The 21,980-nt window shown below is 33.8% G+C and overlaps 2 protein-coding genes across 18 annotated transcripts; both read right to left on the bottom strand.

The window, feature by feature from the left end:
* Positions 1 to 8,040: 8,040 nt before the first annotated feature.
* LOC132611766 (protein LATE FLOWERING-like) lies at positions 8,041 to 9,685 on the bottom strand. The gene is made up of 2 exons (XM_060326143.1): positions 9,646 to 9,685; positions 8,041 to 8,689 (listed from the first exon to the last, which is right to left on the bottom strand). The coding sequence occupies exons 1-2, from the start codon at positions 9,683 to 9,685 to the stop codon at positions 8,142 to 8,144; spliced, it is 588 nt and encodes a 195-aa protein (XP_060182126.1). The 3' UTR covers positions 8,041 to 8,141.
* A 4,891-nt stretch (positions 9,686 to 14,576) lies between these two features.
* LOC132610884 (sterol 3-beta-glucosyltransferase UGT80A2-like) lies at positions 14,577 to 18,734 on the bottom strand. Of its 17 annotated transcripts, XR_009571359.1 has the most exons (7): positions 18,311 to 18,592; positions 17,483 to 17,585; positions 17,260 to 17,336; positions 16,756 to 16,867; positions 16,028 to 16,152; positions 15,618 to 15,911; positions 14,577 to 15,225 (listed from the first exon to the last, which is right to left on the bottom strand). XR_009571359.1 is itself a non-coding variant. In XM_060325285.1 (6 exons), exons 2-6 carry the CDS (start codon positions 18,246 to 18,248, stop codon positions 15,061 to 15,063), a joined length of 456 nt encoding a protein of 151 aa, XP_060181268.1. In that variant the 5' UTR covers positions 18,249 to 18,494; positions 18,599 to 18,734; the 3' UTR covers positions 14,577 to 15,060. The 17 variants fall into 17 exon arrangements, 7 of the variants coding, with proteins under 7 accessions (XP_060181268.1, XP_060181270.1, XP_060181272.1 ...); XR_009571357.1 differs by having other exon boundaries at positions 15,618 to 16,152; XR_009571360.1 differs by lacking the exon at positions 16,028 to 16,152.
* Between the last annotated feature and the right edge of the window lie 3,246 nt (positions 18,735 to 21,980).

Here is a 21,980-nt window from a genome sequence, read left to right as displayed (position 1 = left end):
TGTGATCCAATTCGGGTGTTATGTCAACATTTCTTTTATTCTTTTATTTTTCTTCTGTTTTAGAAAATTAAAGGAGAAGACTTATCCATTAAATTGATTGATAACTAATGTTGGGGTTCATCCTAGTAAGAATTATCTGGCATATAATTGCTAACACAAGCATCCATGTGAGAGTCGATCTGGTTCAATGTTATAATTTGCTTCTGTCATTTATATATCCATGATCGATCATACAATTAAGTCTTAACATAAACGGATAAACTAAAAAACAGTATTTTGTGGTAAAGGTACATTTTATTCATACTTATATATGTATAAAAAATTAGGAAAAAGAACCCTCACTAGTTCCATGAACCATCTGATTGAATGGTTTCTCTACTATTTCATAAAGTGAATGAATTTTAATTTGGGGACCTTATTAGTTGACCTTCTTCTAATGAAGAGGAGATATGTTAATCTGAATTTGTACACAATTTGATCTGAATAACTAATATATTCAGAACTCAACGTGCAACATTAAGGATACCACCGAACATAGTAGTATTTTATTTAATGAAATTTAATACTTTACCATCATCACTTTTCGTAAATTAACATAAAGAACTATAGAGCAAATGTGAACGAATAACACTATAAAGTCTTTTTTTATTCTATTTTATCGGGTTAAAAACATGGATGGTAATCAAACTTTCAGTTTAGTGCTTCAAAGTCAAAATAATTAATTTTTGTAATAGAAAAACTAAAAAAGAAACATCTTCCCACGCACTTAGAAAAATAAACAATAAAACCCCCAATGTGGCACATGTTGAAAGGTTATTAACTTGAGTACGAAAACGAGTCTATCTATTTTCTTCTTTTAAGTGTTGTCCCGTGAATACTTTGGAAGGTGAGTTATTGATATGGTTATACTTACGTGGTAATTTTATATATGTGGCAGTCTAGTTTTCCCAAGATCAGAATTTAGCATTTTTGACAATTTTTATTTTCAGTGATACGTAGACATAATTGAGTTGCCTTTTCTATTAAAAAGTTAATTTTATGACTTTGCAGTTAACTGAAATTAGATGACTATCCATTAATTACCTCCTTACTTTCTCATTTGAAAATTAATCTCATACGACTTTGCCTCAACTAATGATAGCAGTAATTAACTTTATATAGTAACATAGTAGAGGAAAATCTAATTAGACCATAATGGTTATAAAGACCATAGTACTCGAACTCACTAGGTAGTATTATTGGGTACAACAATTTGTTTTTCCCTTGATGAATTGTAATACATGCAATGAACCGAGTAGATAATTGCAGTTGGTTTTCTTTGCAGAATTAGGATTGGTTAGTTGTGGGCTTTGGATTACTTTCTACAAAGTTGGTCTTTCGGCGAAAAACTGTTAACATTTTTTTTTGCGCGGATTGCCCTTCTTTTGGGTTGGTCTTTAAATTTTGTCCCTCATATTGGTGGTCTTTAAATTATGCCCCTCATATTGTTGGTCTTTAATTTTTGTCCTTCGCGTTGCAACCCTGAGCGTTCACGCAGAAATCATGAGGTTCTGGGTTCGAACCCCCGTTCAAGCATAAATTAAAAAAAAAAATTGCAAGGCAAGGTTTGGGTCGCGTGCATGCCGGACCTGGCATACACTTGTTAAGGAATTACCAAGGTTATGCCAGACCCGGCATACTCATGCCTTATGGGCAGACTTGACATAAGTATGTCGGGGCCGACATAACTTTGGTAATTCCTTAACAAGTTTATGCCACTTTTAGTTAAGCCTTAACTAAAAGTCTTTTCCTAGTTATGTCTTATGGGGCAGACTTTTAGTTAAGGCACAGCTAAAAGTATGCCCCATAAGGCGGAACTTTTCCTTAAGGCATAACTAAAAAATTGCCTTATAAGACAAAGTCTATGTCTTAAGGAAAAGTTATGCCTTAACTAAAATGTTGCCCCATAAGACCATAACTAAGAAAAGACTTTTAGTTAATGCTTAACTAAAAGTTTGCCCATTAAAAGTTTGCCAATAAATATGCCGGACCCAGCATAAACTTGTAAAGGAATTACCAAAATTATGCCGGACCCGGCATACCTATGCCAAGTCTGCCCATAAGGCATAAGTATGCCGGGTCCGGCATAACTTTGGTAATTCCTTAACAATTGTATGCCGGTGGGGGCATAGCGAAATTTAAACTCGGCCTTGCCAATTTTTTTTTTAAAATTTTTGACTGAGTGGAGGTTTGAACTTGGAACCCATGAGTTTTAGCCGAAGGGCAAAATTTAAAGATTTCAAATATGAGGGGCCAAATTTAAAGACCACCCCAAAAGAAGGGCAATTCTGCGAATCAGTTGCCGAGCCCAAAGATCAATTCCAGAATTGGTAGCCAAAAACTGATTACAATAGCTATTTGATGAAATAAAACAAAAAGGAAAGCTAGGCATATGTACCTTCGGCCAAACATAATTACCATCAGTAGTATAAATATACAAATCTATATATTGATATGAATATTGTGCATATATTAAATGTATATTTTACGTATATTATGTGTGTAGAGTATCTATATTTAAGTATAAATATACAAAACCTATACATTTGCTGACTATTTTGTAAACTAGATCAACACAAAGGCAGTTGACTGTAATTTTCCCACAAAAACACTTCAACAGCGCATCTCAAACGTATCCTAGATATACCAAATAATTCTCCCAAAAGAAGCTTGAATCACAAACACTACTTCAATCATCAACGTAAATCAAAGAAGTTCTATTAAAAACAAAGCAGTGTCCAACAAAACCAGAAACTTGACGAATTTTTAAAAAATAGAATATTTCTCAAAGTTTACTCCATGATTGTGGTCCAATATAGTGGTGTATGGGTACATGAAAGCAAAATCCATTAATATCACTTCCCATTTTCCACCGATCAAACCTAAAAATTCAGATCTGAAAGAAAAAATGGAGACATAGCATGAGTGAGTGAGTGAGACAAAAATATGTGAGAGAGAAAAAATGAGAGAGAAGTGAGTTTCATATACACACATTATACAGTGTAAATACATCATATTTAACTATATATACGGGAGAAACAGCCTGTTATCGCAGTACATACACATTATAAGGTTTATATACACTCTATATAAGACTATTCACTGTATACGCACCTCAGACACAGAGTATATGTACATAAGATAATCTGTATATACGATGTATATAATGTAATACAATATATATGCAGAAGAAAGAATGTCATACATTTTTTATGCACAAGTATATACATTTTTGTAAACATGATCTATAAATTGCTTATACCCTCCAGTGGCGGAGCCAGAATTTTCTGTAAGGGGGTTAAAAAATATAAAGAAGTAAACATACGAAGAAGCCAAGGGGGTTCAACACCTACCATATATACATAAAAATAATAATTTTAACCTTCAATATACACTGTAATTTTCTGCCGAGGGGGTTCGGATGAACCCCTCGGTTACACTCGGCTCCGCCCCTGATACCCTCTATATACACAACATATACAAAGGAAGAAGAAAGCACCTAAACCTCGTTAAATTGAATAATCAAAAGAGAATTCGATTATTTTGTGTTATTTATTCAGCCGAGTGACCATGTTGTTCCATTTTATTTTTCTATTATGTATAAGTGTTCAAGAGGGACTAACACAACAATGAATGCTTGTACCAAAAGCTATATAAATTGTACACTTTAACCAACTATTTTTTTATCCCACGTGGACATATGTCATAGTACTAAATTCTCATGTATACACGTACACACTTCAATTTTAATTTGCCGACACATTTATTTCCTCTGTGCACTTTTACTTGTTCACTTTTGACTTTTCAAGTTCTTTAAGAATTAATAAATGAAGTACTCCCTCCGTCCATATTACTTGACCACATTACTAAACTACTTTTTTATCCCTCGTGGACATATGTCATAGTACTAAATATTTGTTCTCTTCTCATGTATATACGTATGCACTTCAATTTTAATTCTCTGACACATATTTATTTTCTTCGTGTACTTTTACTTGTTCACTTTTGACTTTTCACGTTCTTTAAGAATTAATAAATGAAGTGCTCCCTCCGTCCCATATTACTTGGCCACATTACTAAAAATATATGTCCAAATTACTTGTTCATTTACAAAACCAAGATAAAATTAATTAAATCTTTCCCATCTTACCCTCTCCGTCCCATATTACTTGGCCACATTACTAAAAATATATGTCAAATTACTTGTTCATTTACAAAACCAAGATAAAATTAATTAAATCTTTCCCATTTAACCCTTAGTAATAAATATTCTTGAAAATAGTCAATTTCGATTAGAATGTATTTATTGGAGAGAGATAGGGATAAGCTAGTAAAATACATTAGGGGTAAGCTAGTAAAATATATCTTTTATTTATGATTTCTTAAGGAACGCGCAAAAAGGGAAAGTGGCAAGTAATATGAGACGGAGGGAGTATATATTTACCATAATATTCATATTTATTGGTGTAAGTCTCAATGGTCTTGGAAAATTATTTGAAAATGAGTAATTAATGTGAAGGGTAAAATTAATAATAAGAACAGAAATTTCTTTCTCTCGATATGTTAACATGGACAAGTAAAAGTGAACGGAGAGAGTGACTTTTATCCCGTTTTCCTTCTTTGTCAATACTTTAAACATGAACAAAGGACGAACAATAGCAATGCAAATTTGTACCAAAAGTTATATACATTGTACACTTTAACCAACTACTTTGTTATCCCACTTGGACATATGTCATAGTACTAAGTATTTATTCTCTTATCATGTATACACATATGCACTTCAATTTTAATTCTCCTACACATATTTATTCCCTCCGTGCACTTTTACTTTTCCACTTTTGACTTTTCACGTTCTTTAAGAATTAATAAATGAAGTATATATTTTATCATAATATCCATATTTATTGGTATATAGTCTCAATAGCCTTAGAAAATAATTTGAAAATGAGTAATTACTGTAAAGGATAAATAAGAAGAAGAAAAATTTCTTTCTCCTAATATGTCAACGTGGACAAGTAAAAGTGAAGGGAGGGAGTGACTTTTATACCCGTTTTCCTTCTTTGTCAATACTTTACTTATTTTACTTTCATTTGCATTCACTGATTATTGTTTGTTTACATTTATAAAATGTATTACTTTATATTTTCATTTCGGAACTAAATTTTGGTGATTTACGATATAACATATATCTTTCTAATTTTGATTTATTTGTAACAATTTTTTTTATCTATAATTGTTAATATAAAAAATTATAATATATTATTAATTTAATAAAAATATTTTATTAGTTTTGCTTTTAAAACATCGAATATATAAAACAATGGTTCTTATGTTTGGATTTGGACAATTAATTAATTGAGATGGATATCAACCTGTCGGTATACATATAAGATAGTAAAGAATTTTAAAGAAAAAATCTAGAATCAAAATATTAATTTTCCCTCATATTCTTACTAATTTTATTTTTCACATCGATGAACAACTTTCATTGTTATGACAATGACAAAAAATTCCGACTCTTTCCATCTCTAAGTCTTAATTCCATCATATGTTTTTAATTTTTATACTCAATTTTCTAATTATAACTAAGTGATGGTACATAAAATTCATTTTGTATATGTTGCTATATATAATAACAATTAGAATGTTTTTAAGAGTTATTTTCAAAATACAAACCTTAGAGACTGGCTAATTAAAGTGAATAAACATGATGCACGACACTACTAAAAAAACAGTGAAATCTGACCAAAATTTTCAACCACACGCGGTCGAAAAAGGACAATTTTCGACCAAAATTTCGACCGCAAGGCATGGTCGCTAACAGGTAGGGTGAAATTTTTTTCGACGTCACGTGGTCGAAAATTTTCGACCTCACGCGGTCGAAATAAGTTTTCTACCTAAATTACGAAAATAAAATTTTCGACCTCGCGAGCATATATTTCTGGTATTTTATATAAAAGACCAAAGGTGCAAATATACCTCTCAACTTAGTGATTTAGAGCAGATATACCCCTCGTTATAAAAGTGTTGTATATATACCCCTGCAGTTACAAAATGGTGCAAATATACCTTTTCGCTGGTGGATTTTTTTTTAAAATCATTTAGGTTATTTTTTAATTAAAAAAAAATGCCACGTGACTTTAGAAGACATACTTTTCTAAAGCCACATAGTAGATTTCTTCTGGTGGGTCGGGTCTGGTTCGTTTTAAAAAAATATCTCCGTGACGTTGACAAAAATAAGTGTACCCATTTTTTAAAACGAACCAGACCCGAACAACCAGAAAACAATTACTATGTGGCTTTAGAAAAGTATGTCTACTAAACAAAATTATTAAATGTCTACTAAACAAAATTATTAGAATTTTTTGTAAAGTCACACGACATTTTTTTTAATTAAAAAATAACCTAATGATTTTTTTTTAAAATCCCATTAGTGAAAAGGATATATTTGCACCATTTTGTAACGGCGGGGTTATATTTGCACCATTTTGTAACGGCAGGGGTACTATATATACACCACTTTTGTAATGAGGGATATATCTGTTCTAAATCTCAAAGTTGAGGGGTATATTTGCGCCTTTGCCCTATATAAAATAACCATTCAATATATAAAGCCAACTATCCAATTAAGCCCAATTTATATTAGATATACAGTCAAACCTCTCTATAATTGTTATTCGTTATAACAACATTTCACTATAACGACCTGATTTTCTCTGGAACCAATTTTTATGTTATATTTTACTTCTCTATAACAACATTCTGTCTATAATAGCAATGACATTCATTATAGCGGTACACTCTTTGTAAAATTACCTCTCTATAACAGCCACACTCAAATATTGTGTAATAATATTTTGTAAGAAATATATTATTTATAAAATAATATATTAAAATATTTATGATAATCATCATTAATGTCATGTACATAATAAATTTCAAGTACGAATATCTAAAAATCTTCAATTATACTATTAAGCTTTTAGACAGCCTTCAAGGGAAAACTATTGAATTCCTTTTTGTTGAAAGTTTGAACAAAAATATTCATCAGTTCAAACGTTATATTATTACTACGAGACTGGAATTTATAAAACAATCTACAATTTTAGAATTCTTACATCAAACTTGAAAATTTAAATGCATATGTTCCTTAGATTTTAATTATTTATCGGTATGGTATAACTAGTTATGGATTTCTTAGTAATTTATTAGTCTTTTCAAATTTTAATTAATGAAATATGAAAATCAATTGGGATTTTAAAATTAACAAGTATTTTTGGTTTCGTTTATACTAGCATAAAAAGTAAAAAAAATAAAAAAAATCGTACTCTTTTTTATAACAGTTAAATGAAATCTAAACATCAAATGTCAATATACATATATAGCAGCAACTCACTATAACATTCATGAAAATTTGGGACGAACGCTGTAATTATAGAGAGATTTTACTGTACCAACTATGAAAATAAAGCACTCTCCGTAGAAAAGTAGTTCATTCCAATAACTCAAACCGATAGATTTCCTAAGAGCAGCTAAATTCATTACTCGTGCAAATTGCCCAATAGACCGACCCATAAATCTAAAAAGATCCTGCTATAAGGTCAACCTGATATCACTTGTCCACAAATAAACATAAATAAATAAAACAAGCTTTCCACAGTGGTTCTTTTGTAAATTACCTAGCTATTAAAATTTGTTAACTTCAGTATTCAACTTCAATTAGTAATTTTTTTCAATTTCAATCAAATAATCTCCAAACTCTACTTTTGATTAGTTTCAAATTAGACATTTAAAATTATAAGAAAAGTATTATAAATTGCACTTCTTCTCATTATCAATATGTTGGAAACATACATTTTAATATGTTAATCAAAATTCATATTATAATTTATTAAATTTCGAGAAACAAAAAGTGACACGTAAATTGGGACAAATATGTTGCAGTTAGCTCTAAAAATAATCTTAAGCATCATTTGAGGAATTAGTCATCCAGAATGCACCAGACACTAGCTATGATATCATTAGGGAACCAAAAAAAATAAAATAAAGAGTGACGGGCATTCTAAATAAAACACAAAAATCCCAACCAAAAAAAGAGACTATAAATGGAGTGACAAATCAAGCTTCTGATCTCTATCATCCTTAACAAAAGTTGGTACGTTATCATGACATTCTTCAAAGAAATCATCGTTGCATTTTGGGAAACCTTGTTCATCTCCCTCAAGCACATAAGGGTTACTATTATTATAGTTCCCATACTGATTTCGATAAAGCATTGCATTGTTATTATTATCAAATCTTGTTGCTCCATTTGATCCAAATGATGGAAACTGACAAAAGTTGGCTGCATGTGCAGTTATATAAAGAGAAGGATGATTTATAAGGCCAATGGGATGATGGTTAGGTGCAAAAAGAAGAGGTGTTTGAGGAAGTAGTGAAGCATAGTCGTGATGATGATGAGATGACATAATTGATCTCTTGTTCTTTCTGGCTGCTGTTCTTTCTTTCTTGTGAGCATTTTGATGGCCTCCTAGTGCTTGTGAACTGTGGAACTTTCTTGAACAATATAAACATGGAAATGACCTTGATGTGTTGTCTTCTGAATTGTTATTTGGTTGGACATGGCTTACTTTGTCACTCTCCATACCTGCAAAAGAGACGTAACAATAATACTAAGTTAGCGAAAAAGAAGAACTTTTATGATAGTACTGGAATAATGAAAGAAACAGCAATTGCTATGCGCTACAATTCCAAAGGAGTTGAAGTCAGCCACATTCAAGTACTAAGAGTTTTTTGATATATCTTTGACGGCGTATAAATTATTTATTGGACTAGAAGGTATCTATAAAACATAGGATGAGTGGCGGAGCAAAAAATTTAAGTCAGAGAATTCCAAAAAATGTAAGAATGTTTCACTTAAAATGGGAACCTCTATCAAGGATATTCAATGATTTATGTACACAAAAAGAATTATTTTTACACTATGCAGTGTAAGTTTTCAGGTAAGAGAATTCAATCATTATAAGTAGCTATGTTAATGTAAACATATTAACATGACTAAAAATATATTCCCAACAAATTGGATTGATGAAAGAAAATTACAGTGAACTACTTACATACCTTGAGAGAAATGAAGAAGACTTTGGTTTGTGTTGGAGGTGGTAGAGCTGAGAGAGGAACAAATAAATTAAGGGGAACAGAAAGAAACAAGAATAGAGACTTTTGAAGTTGGGGGTTATGAGTTATGACTAGTTATGAAATGATCAAAGGAAGAGGGACACTTTAAGTTCAGAAACTAAGCTTGGGAAATGTGCAAGACAGAAATAATGAAGTGGAGTATTAAAAAGTGTGCAAATGGGTGGCACACAAGAGGGTGTATGGGCTTGGGAAACTGAACAGAGAAGAGATATAAGAGAGAGAGAATTGAGTAGTAGTAAAAGAGAGGATAAGTGGGGAGAAAGCTAAGTATCATCATCCTGCATGCTCAGGCAATGGAAGAGATTGGTGGTTAGATCAGAACTCAGAACTCACAAAAGGAAAAACACTTATGTATGGATTGGGTAATTGTGTCTGCCTCCCAACTCTTCTGACAATTTTAAGCACCTGCTTTTCCAAGTGCAGCTCCCTCTTCAATTAGCTTCATTTTTTTTTTTTTATGTCTTTTTTCTCGATCAGAAAAAGAAAAAAGACACTTAAAAGCCTCCTAAATTTTCAATGAAATAGTAGTATGATTTTGTCCTCACAATTCATGATTTTTTGTGAATTCTGTTCTTCATATATGTGTCGATTTTATTCACGCGCATATGTATATAACCCAAGCTATTTATCCAAGGAGACGGAGAGATTGATAATAATGTCCCACTTCATATTGCTGTGAGGTGGGTGAAATGGAGGCTCGCATCCGGGGTGCTGTGCGATAAGACTATGTCGCCAAGGCTTAAAGGTAAGTTCTACAGATGGTTAGACCAATATTGTTGTATGGGCAGAATAAGGAGGCTTAGATGGATGTACCGAAGACAAGGATGCTCAGATGGATATGTGGGCATACTAAGAAAGATATGATTAAAATGACGTCGTACGGGGCAAAGTGGGAGTGACCTTTGTGGCAGACAAAATGCGGGAAGCGAGGCTGAGATGGTTCAGACATGTGAAGAGAAGGTGCAATGATGTGCCAGTAAGGAGGTATAAAAGATGGCATGTAACATGAGTTAGGAGAAGTAGAGGTAGGTTGAAGAAGAATTGGGGGAGGTGATTGGACAGGACATGACACAATTTCAACTTACTGAAAACATGACCCTAGATAGGAAGGTACGGAGGTCGATAATTAGGCTAGAAGGTTAGTAGATAGCTGAGTGTTGTCGACTTTATGTGGGGAAGGCAGGGGGCTAGCCTTCTCTCCTCCTCTTCTTATTAGTACCATTATTTAGTAATCGCATAATTTCTTAGTCTACAATGTGTATTACTATCTGTTGCTTCATTTACTTTGTATTGTTGCTATTTTGATGTTAATATTTTTCTTGCAATCCCGCTTCAAAAAATTTTCTTTTGAGACGAGGGTCTATCGAGAATAACATCTCTACCTCATAGTGGTAAAGGTAAGGTCTGCTTACATTCTATCCTTCTCAGACCTCATTTATGAGATTGCACTAGGTGTATTATTACTATTTATATAGTTCGAGTTGGAGTAAAGTCGGTCAAATTTACTGGTCTAGCCTAGATGTGCCACTATCAGTGCCGACTTTTGGATAAAGTCAATGAAGCACAAGCCTTAAAATGAAACTAATGAAAATAAATTCCAAATTAAATAAAAAATCGATTATAAAATAAGTGTTCATAATTTTGCATCTGAAAAAGCTAAAAAATTGATTTAAAATGAAAATACTCTTTCGTCCCAATTTAAATGTCTTAGTTTGACTAGATAGAGACTTTTGAATTTTGTGGTCCTAATTTAAAGATGTGAATAATGTACTAAAATATCATTTGAATCTTGTGGTTATAAACGTGTCACGTAAGATGTTTGAATTCCCAACTTACTAAATATATAAAGAGCCACTCTTTTTGAGACAGACCAAAAAAAAAATAAGACACTTAAAATGGGACGGAGGGAATATATATATATATATATATATATATATATATATATATATATTCCCCTGTCAATCATAACAAATGATAGAATGTTATTTGAAGTTACATACTGTACAATTTATCTCATCAAAAGTATTATTTGATCGTATACTTCTCATTAAAATGTTGTTTTGGTATATATTCTTTAGGTTTTTACCTATGTGAAAAAAAATCTGTTATGACTAAAATAATCCAACATAGGAATTGAGATATTGACCATCTATTATATTTATTTTCATTATATACTGAAAATCGTAACTGACATACAAAGCAACATCATTTAAATGTTGAAAATCAATAGTGTTCACACGATCTTTTAACTCGAAATGATTGAACATCATTTGAATCGGAAGGTGATCAATTTATTTAAGTTAGTTTGATGACATTACAGTCAAATCTCTGTATCCTGACCCATCTATTCCAATATTTTTTTTTCGCTTTTATAACTATAGGTTGTTATACATCTACAGCAATATGTAACATTTAAATATGATTTGACTGTTATAGATAAAATTTATTCAAAAAAAGCAATAATGTTATAAAAGATAAGAAAATTAATTTAATTTGAAATCTAAAAATATATGCATATTTCACTAATTAAAAGTTAAAGAAAGTTAATATATTATTAACGAATCCATAACTATATGTACAAAGATTTAAATTCTACGGCACACATTTAAAAGCTTAATTGAAATTTAAACTCTTTCAAGAATAATGTAAGAAATCTGCAATTTTAACTTGCTAGTTTAATTAATGAAATGCTTGAATATAATTAGTCGTCATACATATTACTCATCAGTTCCTACTCGTTACCTTCTGTAATCAATAATTGATTCTGAAGCTTCGTATATAATTGTAGTAAAAGAAATAGTACTAAAAATGTAAATGACACTCTTATTTTAATCTAAGACCACAACCAAGAGCTCATAGCTTAAAAGATGATAAACCATTGCATCATAGATGTTAATACCAGTTTTCACGAGAAAGAGCGAGAGAATTTACTCCTACGCGACGTGAGATAATCAACATAAGCTTCATTATTATTAGTTATCTTCAGCTATGTTTTTTTCAAGTTTCTCCAACTCAGATTCATATTGCTTTCTCCATTTACTTGGAACCCTAAATTAGTTAAAATGTTTGGCTAATATTTAGAGTCCGTGCGTTACTAATTAAGCTAACATCTATACGTACGTTATAAACAGAACTATAACATTTAATGAAAGTTGGTGCCTTATTAATGTGAAAAAGTCGGTTAACATTGAGTTAATTAGTTCCTAAATAGGATAAGATTTTACCTTAACTTCCTTGTCTACTACAACACAACTTTTTATCCCGACATGCATTATTTCAATTGTGTCCTTTTCTTGTATATTTCTATTCAAAGTAACTAAATAATTAAGGGTATAAAAGTCGTTCAATATTTGAAGGATATTTTGGTCACCCGACATTTATATTCATGTTTTTAAAATATTATAATAGATCTATAAAAGTTGTTTTGTTTGACGGAAAAAAAAAATTAAGGCCTCTCGTTGAAGCTGACTTTAGGCCACGAATAGTATTGAGTCATCCCTGATCACCGTTGAAAAATAATTAAATTCTACTCATACTACGCCCAAAAGATAGATGCTGCTTGTGCTGGCCAATGGTTTCCCAGCTGACAAAAGTTAAGCACACTAGAGGATTGGGAGGTCAGAATTATAGTTGCCTTCGGTTTCGATTTATCATTTGGCCTACATGCACTACCCTAAAACTGCTTTTTTCAATAAATAGTTATGGGAGAAAATGAGCAACTTGTATCTTCCCCTGCATCACTATCTGACACATCCACCGCCAATGGCTATGCAACTTGTCTCTCCTTCCATACATTGGTTGCATGTCTTGGGATTTCACGTATATGTCATCACACACAAACAATAACAATAACAATAGTGGTCCATGTGTTCACGGACGTAGCGACTCTCAAGAGTTTTTTCAGACCAAACCTAATTCATCAGACATCATGCAGCAGCACATAATAGTTAATGCAAGTGCATTGACAGTTCTCAACCTCCCTCTCTCCAGAATATAAAGTTTATGGATTTCTGCGACCTTAAATTAAGACTCTTTCCATCTATTTTTATTTATCCACTACATTAAAAATAAATGTACACTTTTATTTGTTCAGTTTGAAAAATCAAGAGATTATTTACTATTTCATAACTATTTTACCCTTATTGTTAATTATTGGATTAGATACTTATAAGAATTGATTTCAGTTATTCAGATAATTTATAATAATTAAAGGTGATCTAGTAAAATTGTCGTTTTATTTTTGCAACTTAAAGCTTAAGGGATCTGTCAAGTCAAACACGGACAAGTAAGAAGACGAAGGGAGTATATAAAAAGAATTTGGTTCATACTATATTTAATAAATATTTTGTGAATTGTTAGTAAGATTACAAGGTTTGAACAAAAGTTGTTGAATTCACGCGAACTCATACTTGATAGGCTAGGTCAGCCCCTGTTGCCACCATGGCTAGTTTTGAATCCTTTTGTCAGAAAATTATTCTATGCAAATAAAGAAGAAAAAAAGATCTTATATACATATATAAATCTTTAAACTCTCTTGACATAAGAGAGACAAAATTGACTTTAAAATTATCTCTAATTATTCCCGTACATGACACTCTTGCTTCTTTTAAGATTTTCTTGTTAGAATATCTGACTTTACCACACAGAATCTGTGAATAGTGTTACTGGATTTATATTTCTACTCTTGCATGTATGACTATCAGTGTTTTCTTTCTTTAAGCATCAAAGAGTCCACCAGTGAAGGTAAAGTTGTAGAAAAGCCAATGAACAAGAGTGCAACTCTCTATTAAATGCTGCAACAAGCCAACAACTGAAAAGTGTTCAGAGCTTTGGGAATAACAAATACAGGATAGTTACGGAACCCCTCCTTGTTCTCATCGTTACTTGTAGTGGTGAAGTCAGATTTTTCACTGAGGGGGTTTAAAATATAAAGAAGTGAACTCTCAAAAGAAGCCAAGGGGATTCAACATCTACTATATATACTTAAAAATAATTTTAATCTTATATATATAGCGTAATTTTCCGCCGACCCTCGCACTCATGTGGCTCTGCCCCTGGTTACCTGTGTCACTGTGTGCCTTTCTGGAAATTGTACTTTCTCGAATGGCATGCTGGAAAGATATTTTTACAACAAACTATGCCCACCTGAGCAAATTCAGAATACCAACGTCCTATATGTAGCAGCTTTGAGACAATACATAGACCCTCAACTCCCAGAAAATCTTGCAAACGAACCACTAATACTATTTTCCAGAGTCAGTCGGGAGGAAGAGAATCAGACAACACTCTAATTGTGGTAAAAGAGAATCAGACAACACTCTAATTGTGGTAAAAACATTCTTTTAAACTGCAAGCACTTCCCATGATAAATAAATAAAAATTCTTAAAACATAACTAGGACAATTTAGAACTGTCATTTACAACGTCGATTCATCTTCTGATGAATATGAAATTGTCTAGTCATTTTACAATGGTATTCAACTACTTAAGAGTAACAATGTAATGATCAAGGTTATAGACTCTTGCTAGGAGAGAGCACCATTGGGTGTGTGTAAAAATATTCTACAATTACAGGAACGAAGTATAGATAGTTATAGTGACAAAATAGAATCTTTATCCACTTTGAGATCTAGGAACAACCGAAGCATCTTCTTATTGTAGAAAATAAACTTGGTGGTGCAGGTATTTGATCAGGCTCGTGCTTGTTGTGGGGAAGATGCTTAAAGAAGGCTTTTACTGCTCCAGTGACGCCAGTGGCGGACCCAGGATTTTGAGTTCGGGAGTGCTGGACCCAGGAATTTTGAGTTCGGGGGTGCTCTATTAACTATTTATATCTGTTTCCTTTATATTTTCTATACAGCTATACACTCCGTGACTGAATTTAATGGGTGCTGGAGCACCCAAAAATTGTACATGGGTCCGCCACTGAGTGACGCCATCTTCATTCTCCATCGCCTTAGCCAGCTCAACTGCATGCTCCTTTACCTGTGAATTATCTCACTTGTTCATATTGAATAACATTCCACCTTCTCAAGCTTTTTCTAAATAACAACAACCACGCTTTAGTCCAAACAACTATACTCCAAGTTTTTCTATACTTCAAATACAAAAGAAAGGAACAACTTGGTAAACAAGAAGGAAAATCCATTTTGAATTGATATCTCACCGTTACTCTCAACTTTCTAGTGATCTAGAGGATGATGCAGTAAGACACTAAGACTCAATAAGGCCCTTTGGACATAACTTTGGCAAATTAAACTCCAGTATATATATATATATATATATATATATATGCTAATTCATACTAAAAAGTTTTTGCTCTTATGTAGCTTCCGCAAGCAACTCAGTACATGGGATAAAAATCCATACCAAAGTACCTTAGGATCAAGCATGAATTTAATTGCATCAGGCAGCTTAGGAAGTGAAAATTCGTCGACAGGTATAGGGGGAGGGCCGACACCTCTTGCGTGCACCCTTTCCCCCCAAAACGGCTGATCACCAAAGAAGGGGACAACAGTTGTTGGACACAGTAATCTCAAAATAACGATAAGATACAATTAGCCCAAATAAACACAAAACGAAACGAGAGAAGAAAAAAAATCAGAAGCTGCTGAAATCATCACCGCAGCTTTAAGACCAGCAGCCGTTGTTCCAGCACCCCCATGGTGCACCTGGAAAGAAAGAGACAATTGGTTGTGTCACTTATCCTATGCATGCTAAGCTGGATGATACTTCGAATATGAAGCACATAAAGGGAGTTTGTTAAAGCTTTCAATTGACTGGGAACCAGAGAGAGTGGCCTTTATGAAGCAATAGAGATTAACCGCCATCCCCTTCCCTGCTCAACTCCCACTCTAGAAATGTAATTGTCAGTGGCACAAAAAGTTCCAAGCTGCCAATTCCCCCACCCAACTGCAAGTCACAGCAGCATAAAATTGTTGACTCAACTTACATAAAAAGTAATCTATCTTCTCATAATAGACAAACACTGGAAAGGAAGTAGCACTTCAATCTTGGATCTTGACCAGAGTGAATTATTTTATCATATGTTATGAGAGAAAACAGTTAAATCAATTGCCCTTTTTAGCACAAAAAAGTCTTGAAAACAGAATATTATCAAAGCCAGCCACTAAGCTTACTAAACATTATAATCTAAACTGTTGCTGTTACATTAACGGTGCAGGTTGGTGCCACTTGGTCCTGGATCTTTGTTGCCACTTTGTCCTGGATTTGAACCAATATTTTACAGTTGATGGCTACAACAATCCAGTTTGGGATTATGTTCAGTTCACAAACTCACCAAACTGGAACATATTCACACATCTATAAGAAGAAAGCGAGGCCAAGATGGAAACACGTTCAACCAGTGGCAGAGTGAGGAATTTGTTTAAGGGGATTCAAAAAAATATCAGAATGTGACCATTGGGATTTGACCTGTGAACTAAAGCAATTATTGAACCTCTTTTTCTGCTACTCTAGAATATTTCCTGATGCCAAGGGGATTCGATAGCTTACACGTAAGGAACAAAGCTCATTTTTAGCTTGTTTACACCTTATAACCCCCTTCCACGCATGTAGTTCCACCACTGCATGCAACTTAATCTTAGAGCTCTATGCGCTCAAAAAGCTGTAGAAACAATGAAAAAGTGGTCAGGGACATGTATACAAGCCTAAACTTAATGTCACAGCATCTAACATCTCAAGCCCAGGTCATGCAACTTCAATAGTCAAGAATTTGTGAACCATAAACTACACTTAATAGAAACACTAAACCATTGGTACCAATGAATAAAACTAAAGTCTTTATTGACAATCCCACATAAAAACTATGTATAACCAATGAATAAACCTAAGTCAATATTCAAAATCACAAGTCAGTCCTCCATTTTTCACTGTGCCTCAACCCTCACCCCAAGTTTGGTCCTGTGGCCTTAAGCTACCTATATTTCCTTGAGCTTCTTATCCTTATCGCTGCTTAGCTAATAAAACAGAATTAGAGTAAAAGTATCAAAGGCTCACCGCTGCAAAACATTGTAAGAATAACCAATCATGGGGACAATATCGAGCAAGTACACAAAATCCTTTTGGTTCAGCCACTGGGCACACAACAAAAACAAGTATTAGCTGAGTTCCACCAACAAAACTACATGAGTTACCTACACAAAAATGAATAATTAAATAAACCGTGTATTCTCACTCTAGAATAATAAGCAGAATTCCCAAGTCCGAAAGCAGAACTTACAATTGCCAAGGCCACCCCAGCCTTTGTTAATGATCCCTCTTTGTCCAGTGAGTTCCAATGCTTCAACAATTATTTGGGTCATTTTCTCTGGCTCTTGAACAGGCTGAGATTGTACAAAGAAGTTAAAAGTTGGAGATGGATACTAAAGAAATCTAAAGCTTGGATTTGGGATATCAAAACATAAATATGAAATGTCGCATCGCCATAGTTTGACTTTAACCAATATTTAGCATTATCTAAATCATGTCCGAAGAGGCTGAATACAGATTGTATGTACATGTTAACACAGATCCCTTCCTATAGAATTTGCAACTGTTTTATATCACCTTTGATATGACACGTGATTAGGATAACAACAACTGATAAGAAATGGAAATTTTGGACAAAAGATGAGTTCAAAAGAGTAAGCATAGAATTCATTCTCAAAAAAATGAGTAAAGCATAGAATAAGACTGATGAGAATGAATTCTATGCTTTACTCTCTCTCTTTTTTTTTTTTTTTTTTTATTATTTTTTTATTTTTTATAGAATGATTCTATACTTTGAGAATGAGATTTCCAGGTTATCAATAGAAACAATATCCCCACAAGCACGTACATCCAAAATATTTTATTAGAAAAAAAACTTTGAGAAGAACCTCCATCAAAGTTCAAAATGAGCTCGACAAGCCATTACTAATAGAAATTTGACTGGAGTTGAGTCATCTAGGACAAGTTGAAATGGTCTTTATTGGGGCAAGAAAACGAAGTCAAGCATACAGTACCATTTAGCACACCCTTGTAAAATGTTGGAAATTGTTTTTCTTTTTACTCATAAAATCATGCCCACCTAGAATGAATGTAGAATTTCAAACTAGAATCAACTGTATTAGCCAAAAACTAATGCAACTACCCTCCAGATCCATTTCCAAGACCTCTAATCAGCAGGTTAAAATTCATCCGGTCCATCGTGACAGTGACCATTCAACAACTATGCTTCAAATAAAATGACAGAGTTCGGCAGCTTTTCTCATCTGTAAATTCAATAAAATGCTAGTTTTACAGATCTGAAAGCAAAATATATTATATGTGCTTGGATAAAAGAAACTTTCTCAAGTTTACATAAATTTGTACATACCTAACTGTACTTCATGGGTCATCAAAGTTACTAATCAAAACTAACTTCCAGATAATATATGTGTCACGACCCAATTAGGGACCATGATGGTACCCGGGGCTAACCACTGAGCACTGCTCATACCATTACCCATCCATCATACACATCAAGCGTTGATTCATTAATCTTATACTCAAATCATAGGAAAGTCATTTTTCACTTTGAAACATAATTATCTTTATATACATAAGCCCTTCGGCTATCAAAACATATATATATACACATGGGAAAAAAATCGTGAGACCATACTACTCACACATGCGTATCTACGAGCCTCTACTAGAGTACTAGACATATGAACGGGACAGGACCCCGTCATGCCCAAAACATATATATACACAAAAGAACAAATCAATGGCACTCCAGAACAATGGAGTGCTCTCAAGTCTGCTAGTAGCTCCTACGAGTCTGGATCACCTCCCTGTCTACCTGTGGGCATGAACATAGCGTCCAAAGAAAACGGACGTCAGTACGAACATTGTACTGAGTATGTAAGGCATGAATGAAATGAACATAATAGAGAAATCATAAGGCATGAGATGAAGAAATAACCTGCTTAACCTTTAAGAGTAAATGCATTTTATACTTATTACATTTATTATCATAACGCACATATCATCGTAGCACATGTACCATCATCGTTAACCCGCGTTCGGGTAACCATCATATGCCGCCCACTAGTGGTGTCATGCCCGGCCCTCTAGGCTCGGTGTAAACATAGCAGCCCGCCTTAGCGGTGACATGCCGACCATTTAGGCGCGGTGGAATCGTATGCAGCCCGCCTTCGCGGTGACATGCCCGTCCATTTAGGCGTGGCGGAATCGTATCGTCATACAGTCAACATAAACTTATCTTTATCATACATCTCATCATTAAACATACATTAAAGCTTGAAGGTAACTATGGCTATGTCGGGGTGACATGAGGTCGTGAACCCCCGACTACGTTATGGAGTGATCATAATCGTCATATCTCACATTGAAGGGACTAACATTTTAAGGTGAGTGCACATAAGGAAAATCATCAATGGAACCATACTTAGGATCATTAACCTCATGGACATTGTACCTCACTTTAAGATTCTTTGTACTTAAACTCATCATCATCATTATCATGCTCGTATCGTATCTCTTTTCTTTATCTTATACATATATAGCTCGTTACAGTCATGGACTCATAGTTTTCTTTATTTAGGAAGATCATGGGAAAATAGGAGGATTCATGCCATAGGAGCCATGCCATAGAAGGAAAGGATTAGCCTCACATACCTCTTTCGTTTAGTTATTCAATCGTTTGATCGTTCTCCTTCGATGCTCGCGTTTCTACCTTCAAAAGAGTTCGTATTAACATTAGCTAATCGATTACATGAACATGCCCAACTAAAGCTAGAGAAAATTAGGCAGCATTTCCTTTGTTTATACAACTTTCCTCATATTACATATCAACTGTTGACACCCAATTTTGTCCCTCCTTTATTCCAATTTATTTCCTCGGGCTTCTAAATTTATTGACGGGCTAAACACTTTATTTTCACTATTATTAATTTTCACTATTTTACTATCAACATTACGAGCATTACTTTATCACAATTTTTAATGGCTCGTCATCATTTCATTTTCGGATTTTTGTACTCGTTAAACTAATTATACTTTATTAAGTCCTTTACTTTCTGCATATTAATTACTAATTGCCTTCACATAATATATATTGTACTAGTTACTAGTTATTAAATTAGAAGCCTGAAAAATAATTAAAATAAAGGAGGAAGAATCAAAATTCAGCCAAATTAGGCCCAAAAGCATCCCACTACCCGTTTAATTCACTAGCCCATTACCCCTTTCATCCAATCCGCAACCCATTACCCTCTACCCGGTCCATTAACCCGACGACCCGGCCCAACCTCTTCATTTTCATCTTCCAACCTAAACCTAATATCCTAACAACAGCGCCACACCTCCTCTCTTGAGCCCTCTCTCTCTCTTCCTTTCTTTCTCCTCATCTTCATCTCTCTTTCCCCCCATTTAGCAAAACGCAGTCCCCCTTTCACCCTCACAAATTTTGTTCCCCCATTTTCGTGCAAACTTCGTCTCTTCAGCCGCTCATCTCTCTCTCTCTCTCTCTCTCTCCCCGTGAATGGCTCTGTCAATGGCAGAGCCAAGCTTGGCTTTATCCCCATTTTGGAAAAAGGTTTGACTCTCATATATCAAAATCGGAAGATGGTGAATCATTCCTCACCGCTGTATCAACATAAATAGGCAAGGCAACTTGTACTTTAGTTCAGTTTCAATTCCTTTTTAGCCGAGTTCGAGTAAATCTCTGCTCATCTCTGCTTTTCTGATTTTCGTCCAAAATCCCAACATTCAATTCAAACGACTTGAAAATAATTCGAATTCCCGCTCATTAGAACCATAACCCTAGCCTTTACTCCCTATAAATACGATCTTATGTCCTCAGCCGAAAGGGGAGATTTTTCTGATCCTTAGCTTACCCCTAAAGTTTGATACGATCTGAAAAAAATTACTTTATCTGTTTCGTGAACATTTTCTCATACATAACTTTTTAGTTCCATTTCGATTTGGGACTTGAATCCGTTCCGGAGGATACAAATCCCTACTCTCTACTCTTAGTATCTGATTCGATTCATTAAGAAAAAAAGAATACGAAACTTTAGTTCGCAAAATCCTCAATACTTTCATTCGAACTCATTTGGCTCAAGGTTCGGGTCTGTTCAAAATGAGAGAGTAGATTCGACGCCGTCGACGCCCCATTTCACTGTACACAAAATAGGTCAGCAATCCCCAATCTCTTCCCTTTTAATTTCAGTCTTTAATTTTTTTGACTATTATGTGATTATTGTGTTTAGCGGGTGGTTAGTGTCGGTTGATGAGTGATTAGTATGTTTATGGCTTATTCGTCTAATGTGAATATAGATTAGTTTATAATCATCTAATGTTGGTCCTGTTTAGCTAAAAATAAAAGCCTTGTGCACTGTTTGGTACAGCTGTTGGTCTAACTTAGCACAGTTTACTTTTTCATTAATTTTAGATAATATAAATCAGTTATGAACCCATTGTTTCAAGTCTAACTGTCCCTCATCTGGTGTACTTGCTATCAGTTTAATTTGTAATGGTCTTTTGCTTAATTTTGAATCAGTGAATCTTGGTCTGTAGCTTGTGGTGTGGTTAGTTGCCTGATTTAGTTATATAGGGAAGAGGCAATGTTTATATGAGTGTGTTTCCCCTTGTTCCCAAATGTCCAGTTTAGACTTCCTTCCTTCCTCATCTTAGTTTTCGAAGTGCATTATTCACTAATGCCAAAATCTGGTTGAAATGCCTATCATCTA

Source organism: Lycium barbarum, chromosome 9, assembly GCF_019175385.1.
Source record: "Lycium barbarum isolate Lr01 chromosome 9, ASM1917538v2, whole genome shotgun sequence".
In the NCBI taxonomy this organism is placed as follows: Eukaryota; Viridiplantae; Streptophyta; class Magnoliopsida; order Solanales; family Solanaceae; genus Lycium; species Lycium barbarum.
The sequence above is the reverse complement of the archived record's forward strand: the minus strand, read 5'-3'. Positions and strand labels throughout refer to the sequence as shown.

Bases quoted from the DNA above. Each gene is read 5' to 3' on its own strand.
- LOC132611766 (XM_060326143.1), bottom strand. From the start codon at position 9,685: ATGAAGCTAATTGAAGAGGGAGCTGCACTTGGAAAAGCAG. The intron at 8,690-9,645 runs GTGCTTAAAATT...TCTCTTTTGCAG, and splicing joins AGCTGCACTTGGAAAAGCAG to GTATGGAGAGTGACAAAGTA.
- LOC132610884 (XM_060325285.1), bottom strand. The intron at 15,912-17,259 runs GTGAGCCTTTGA...CTTTCTTTCCAG, and splicing joins TCTTACAATGTTTTGCAGCG to GTGCACCATGGGGGTGCTGG. The intron at 15,226-15,863 runs GTGATGATTTCA...GATAATTCACAG, and splicing joins CTGCTGGTCTTAAAGCTGCG to GTAAAGGAGCATGCAGTTGA.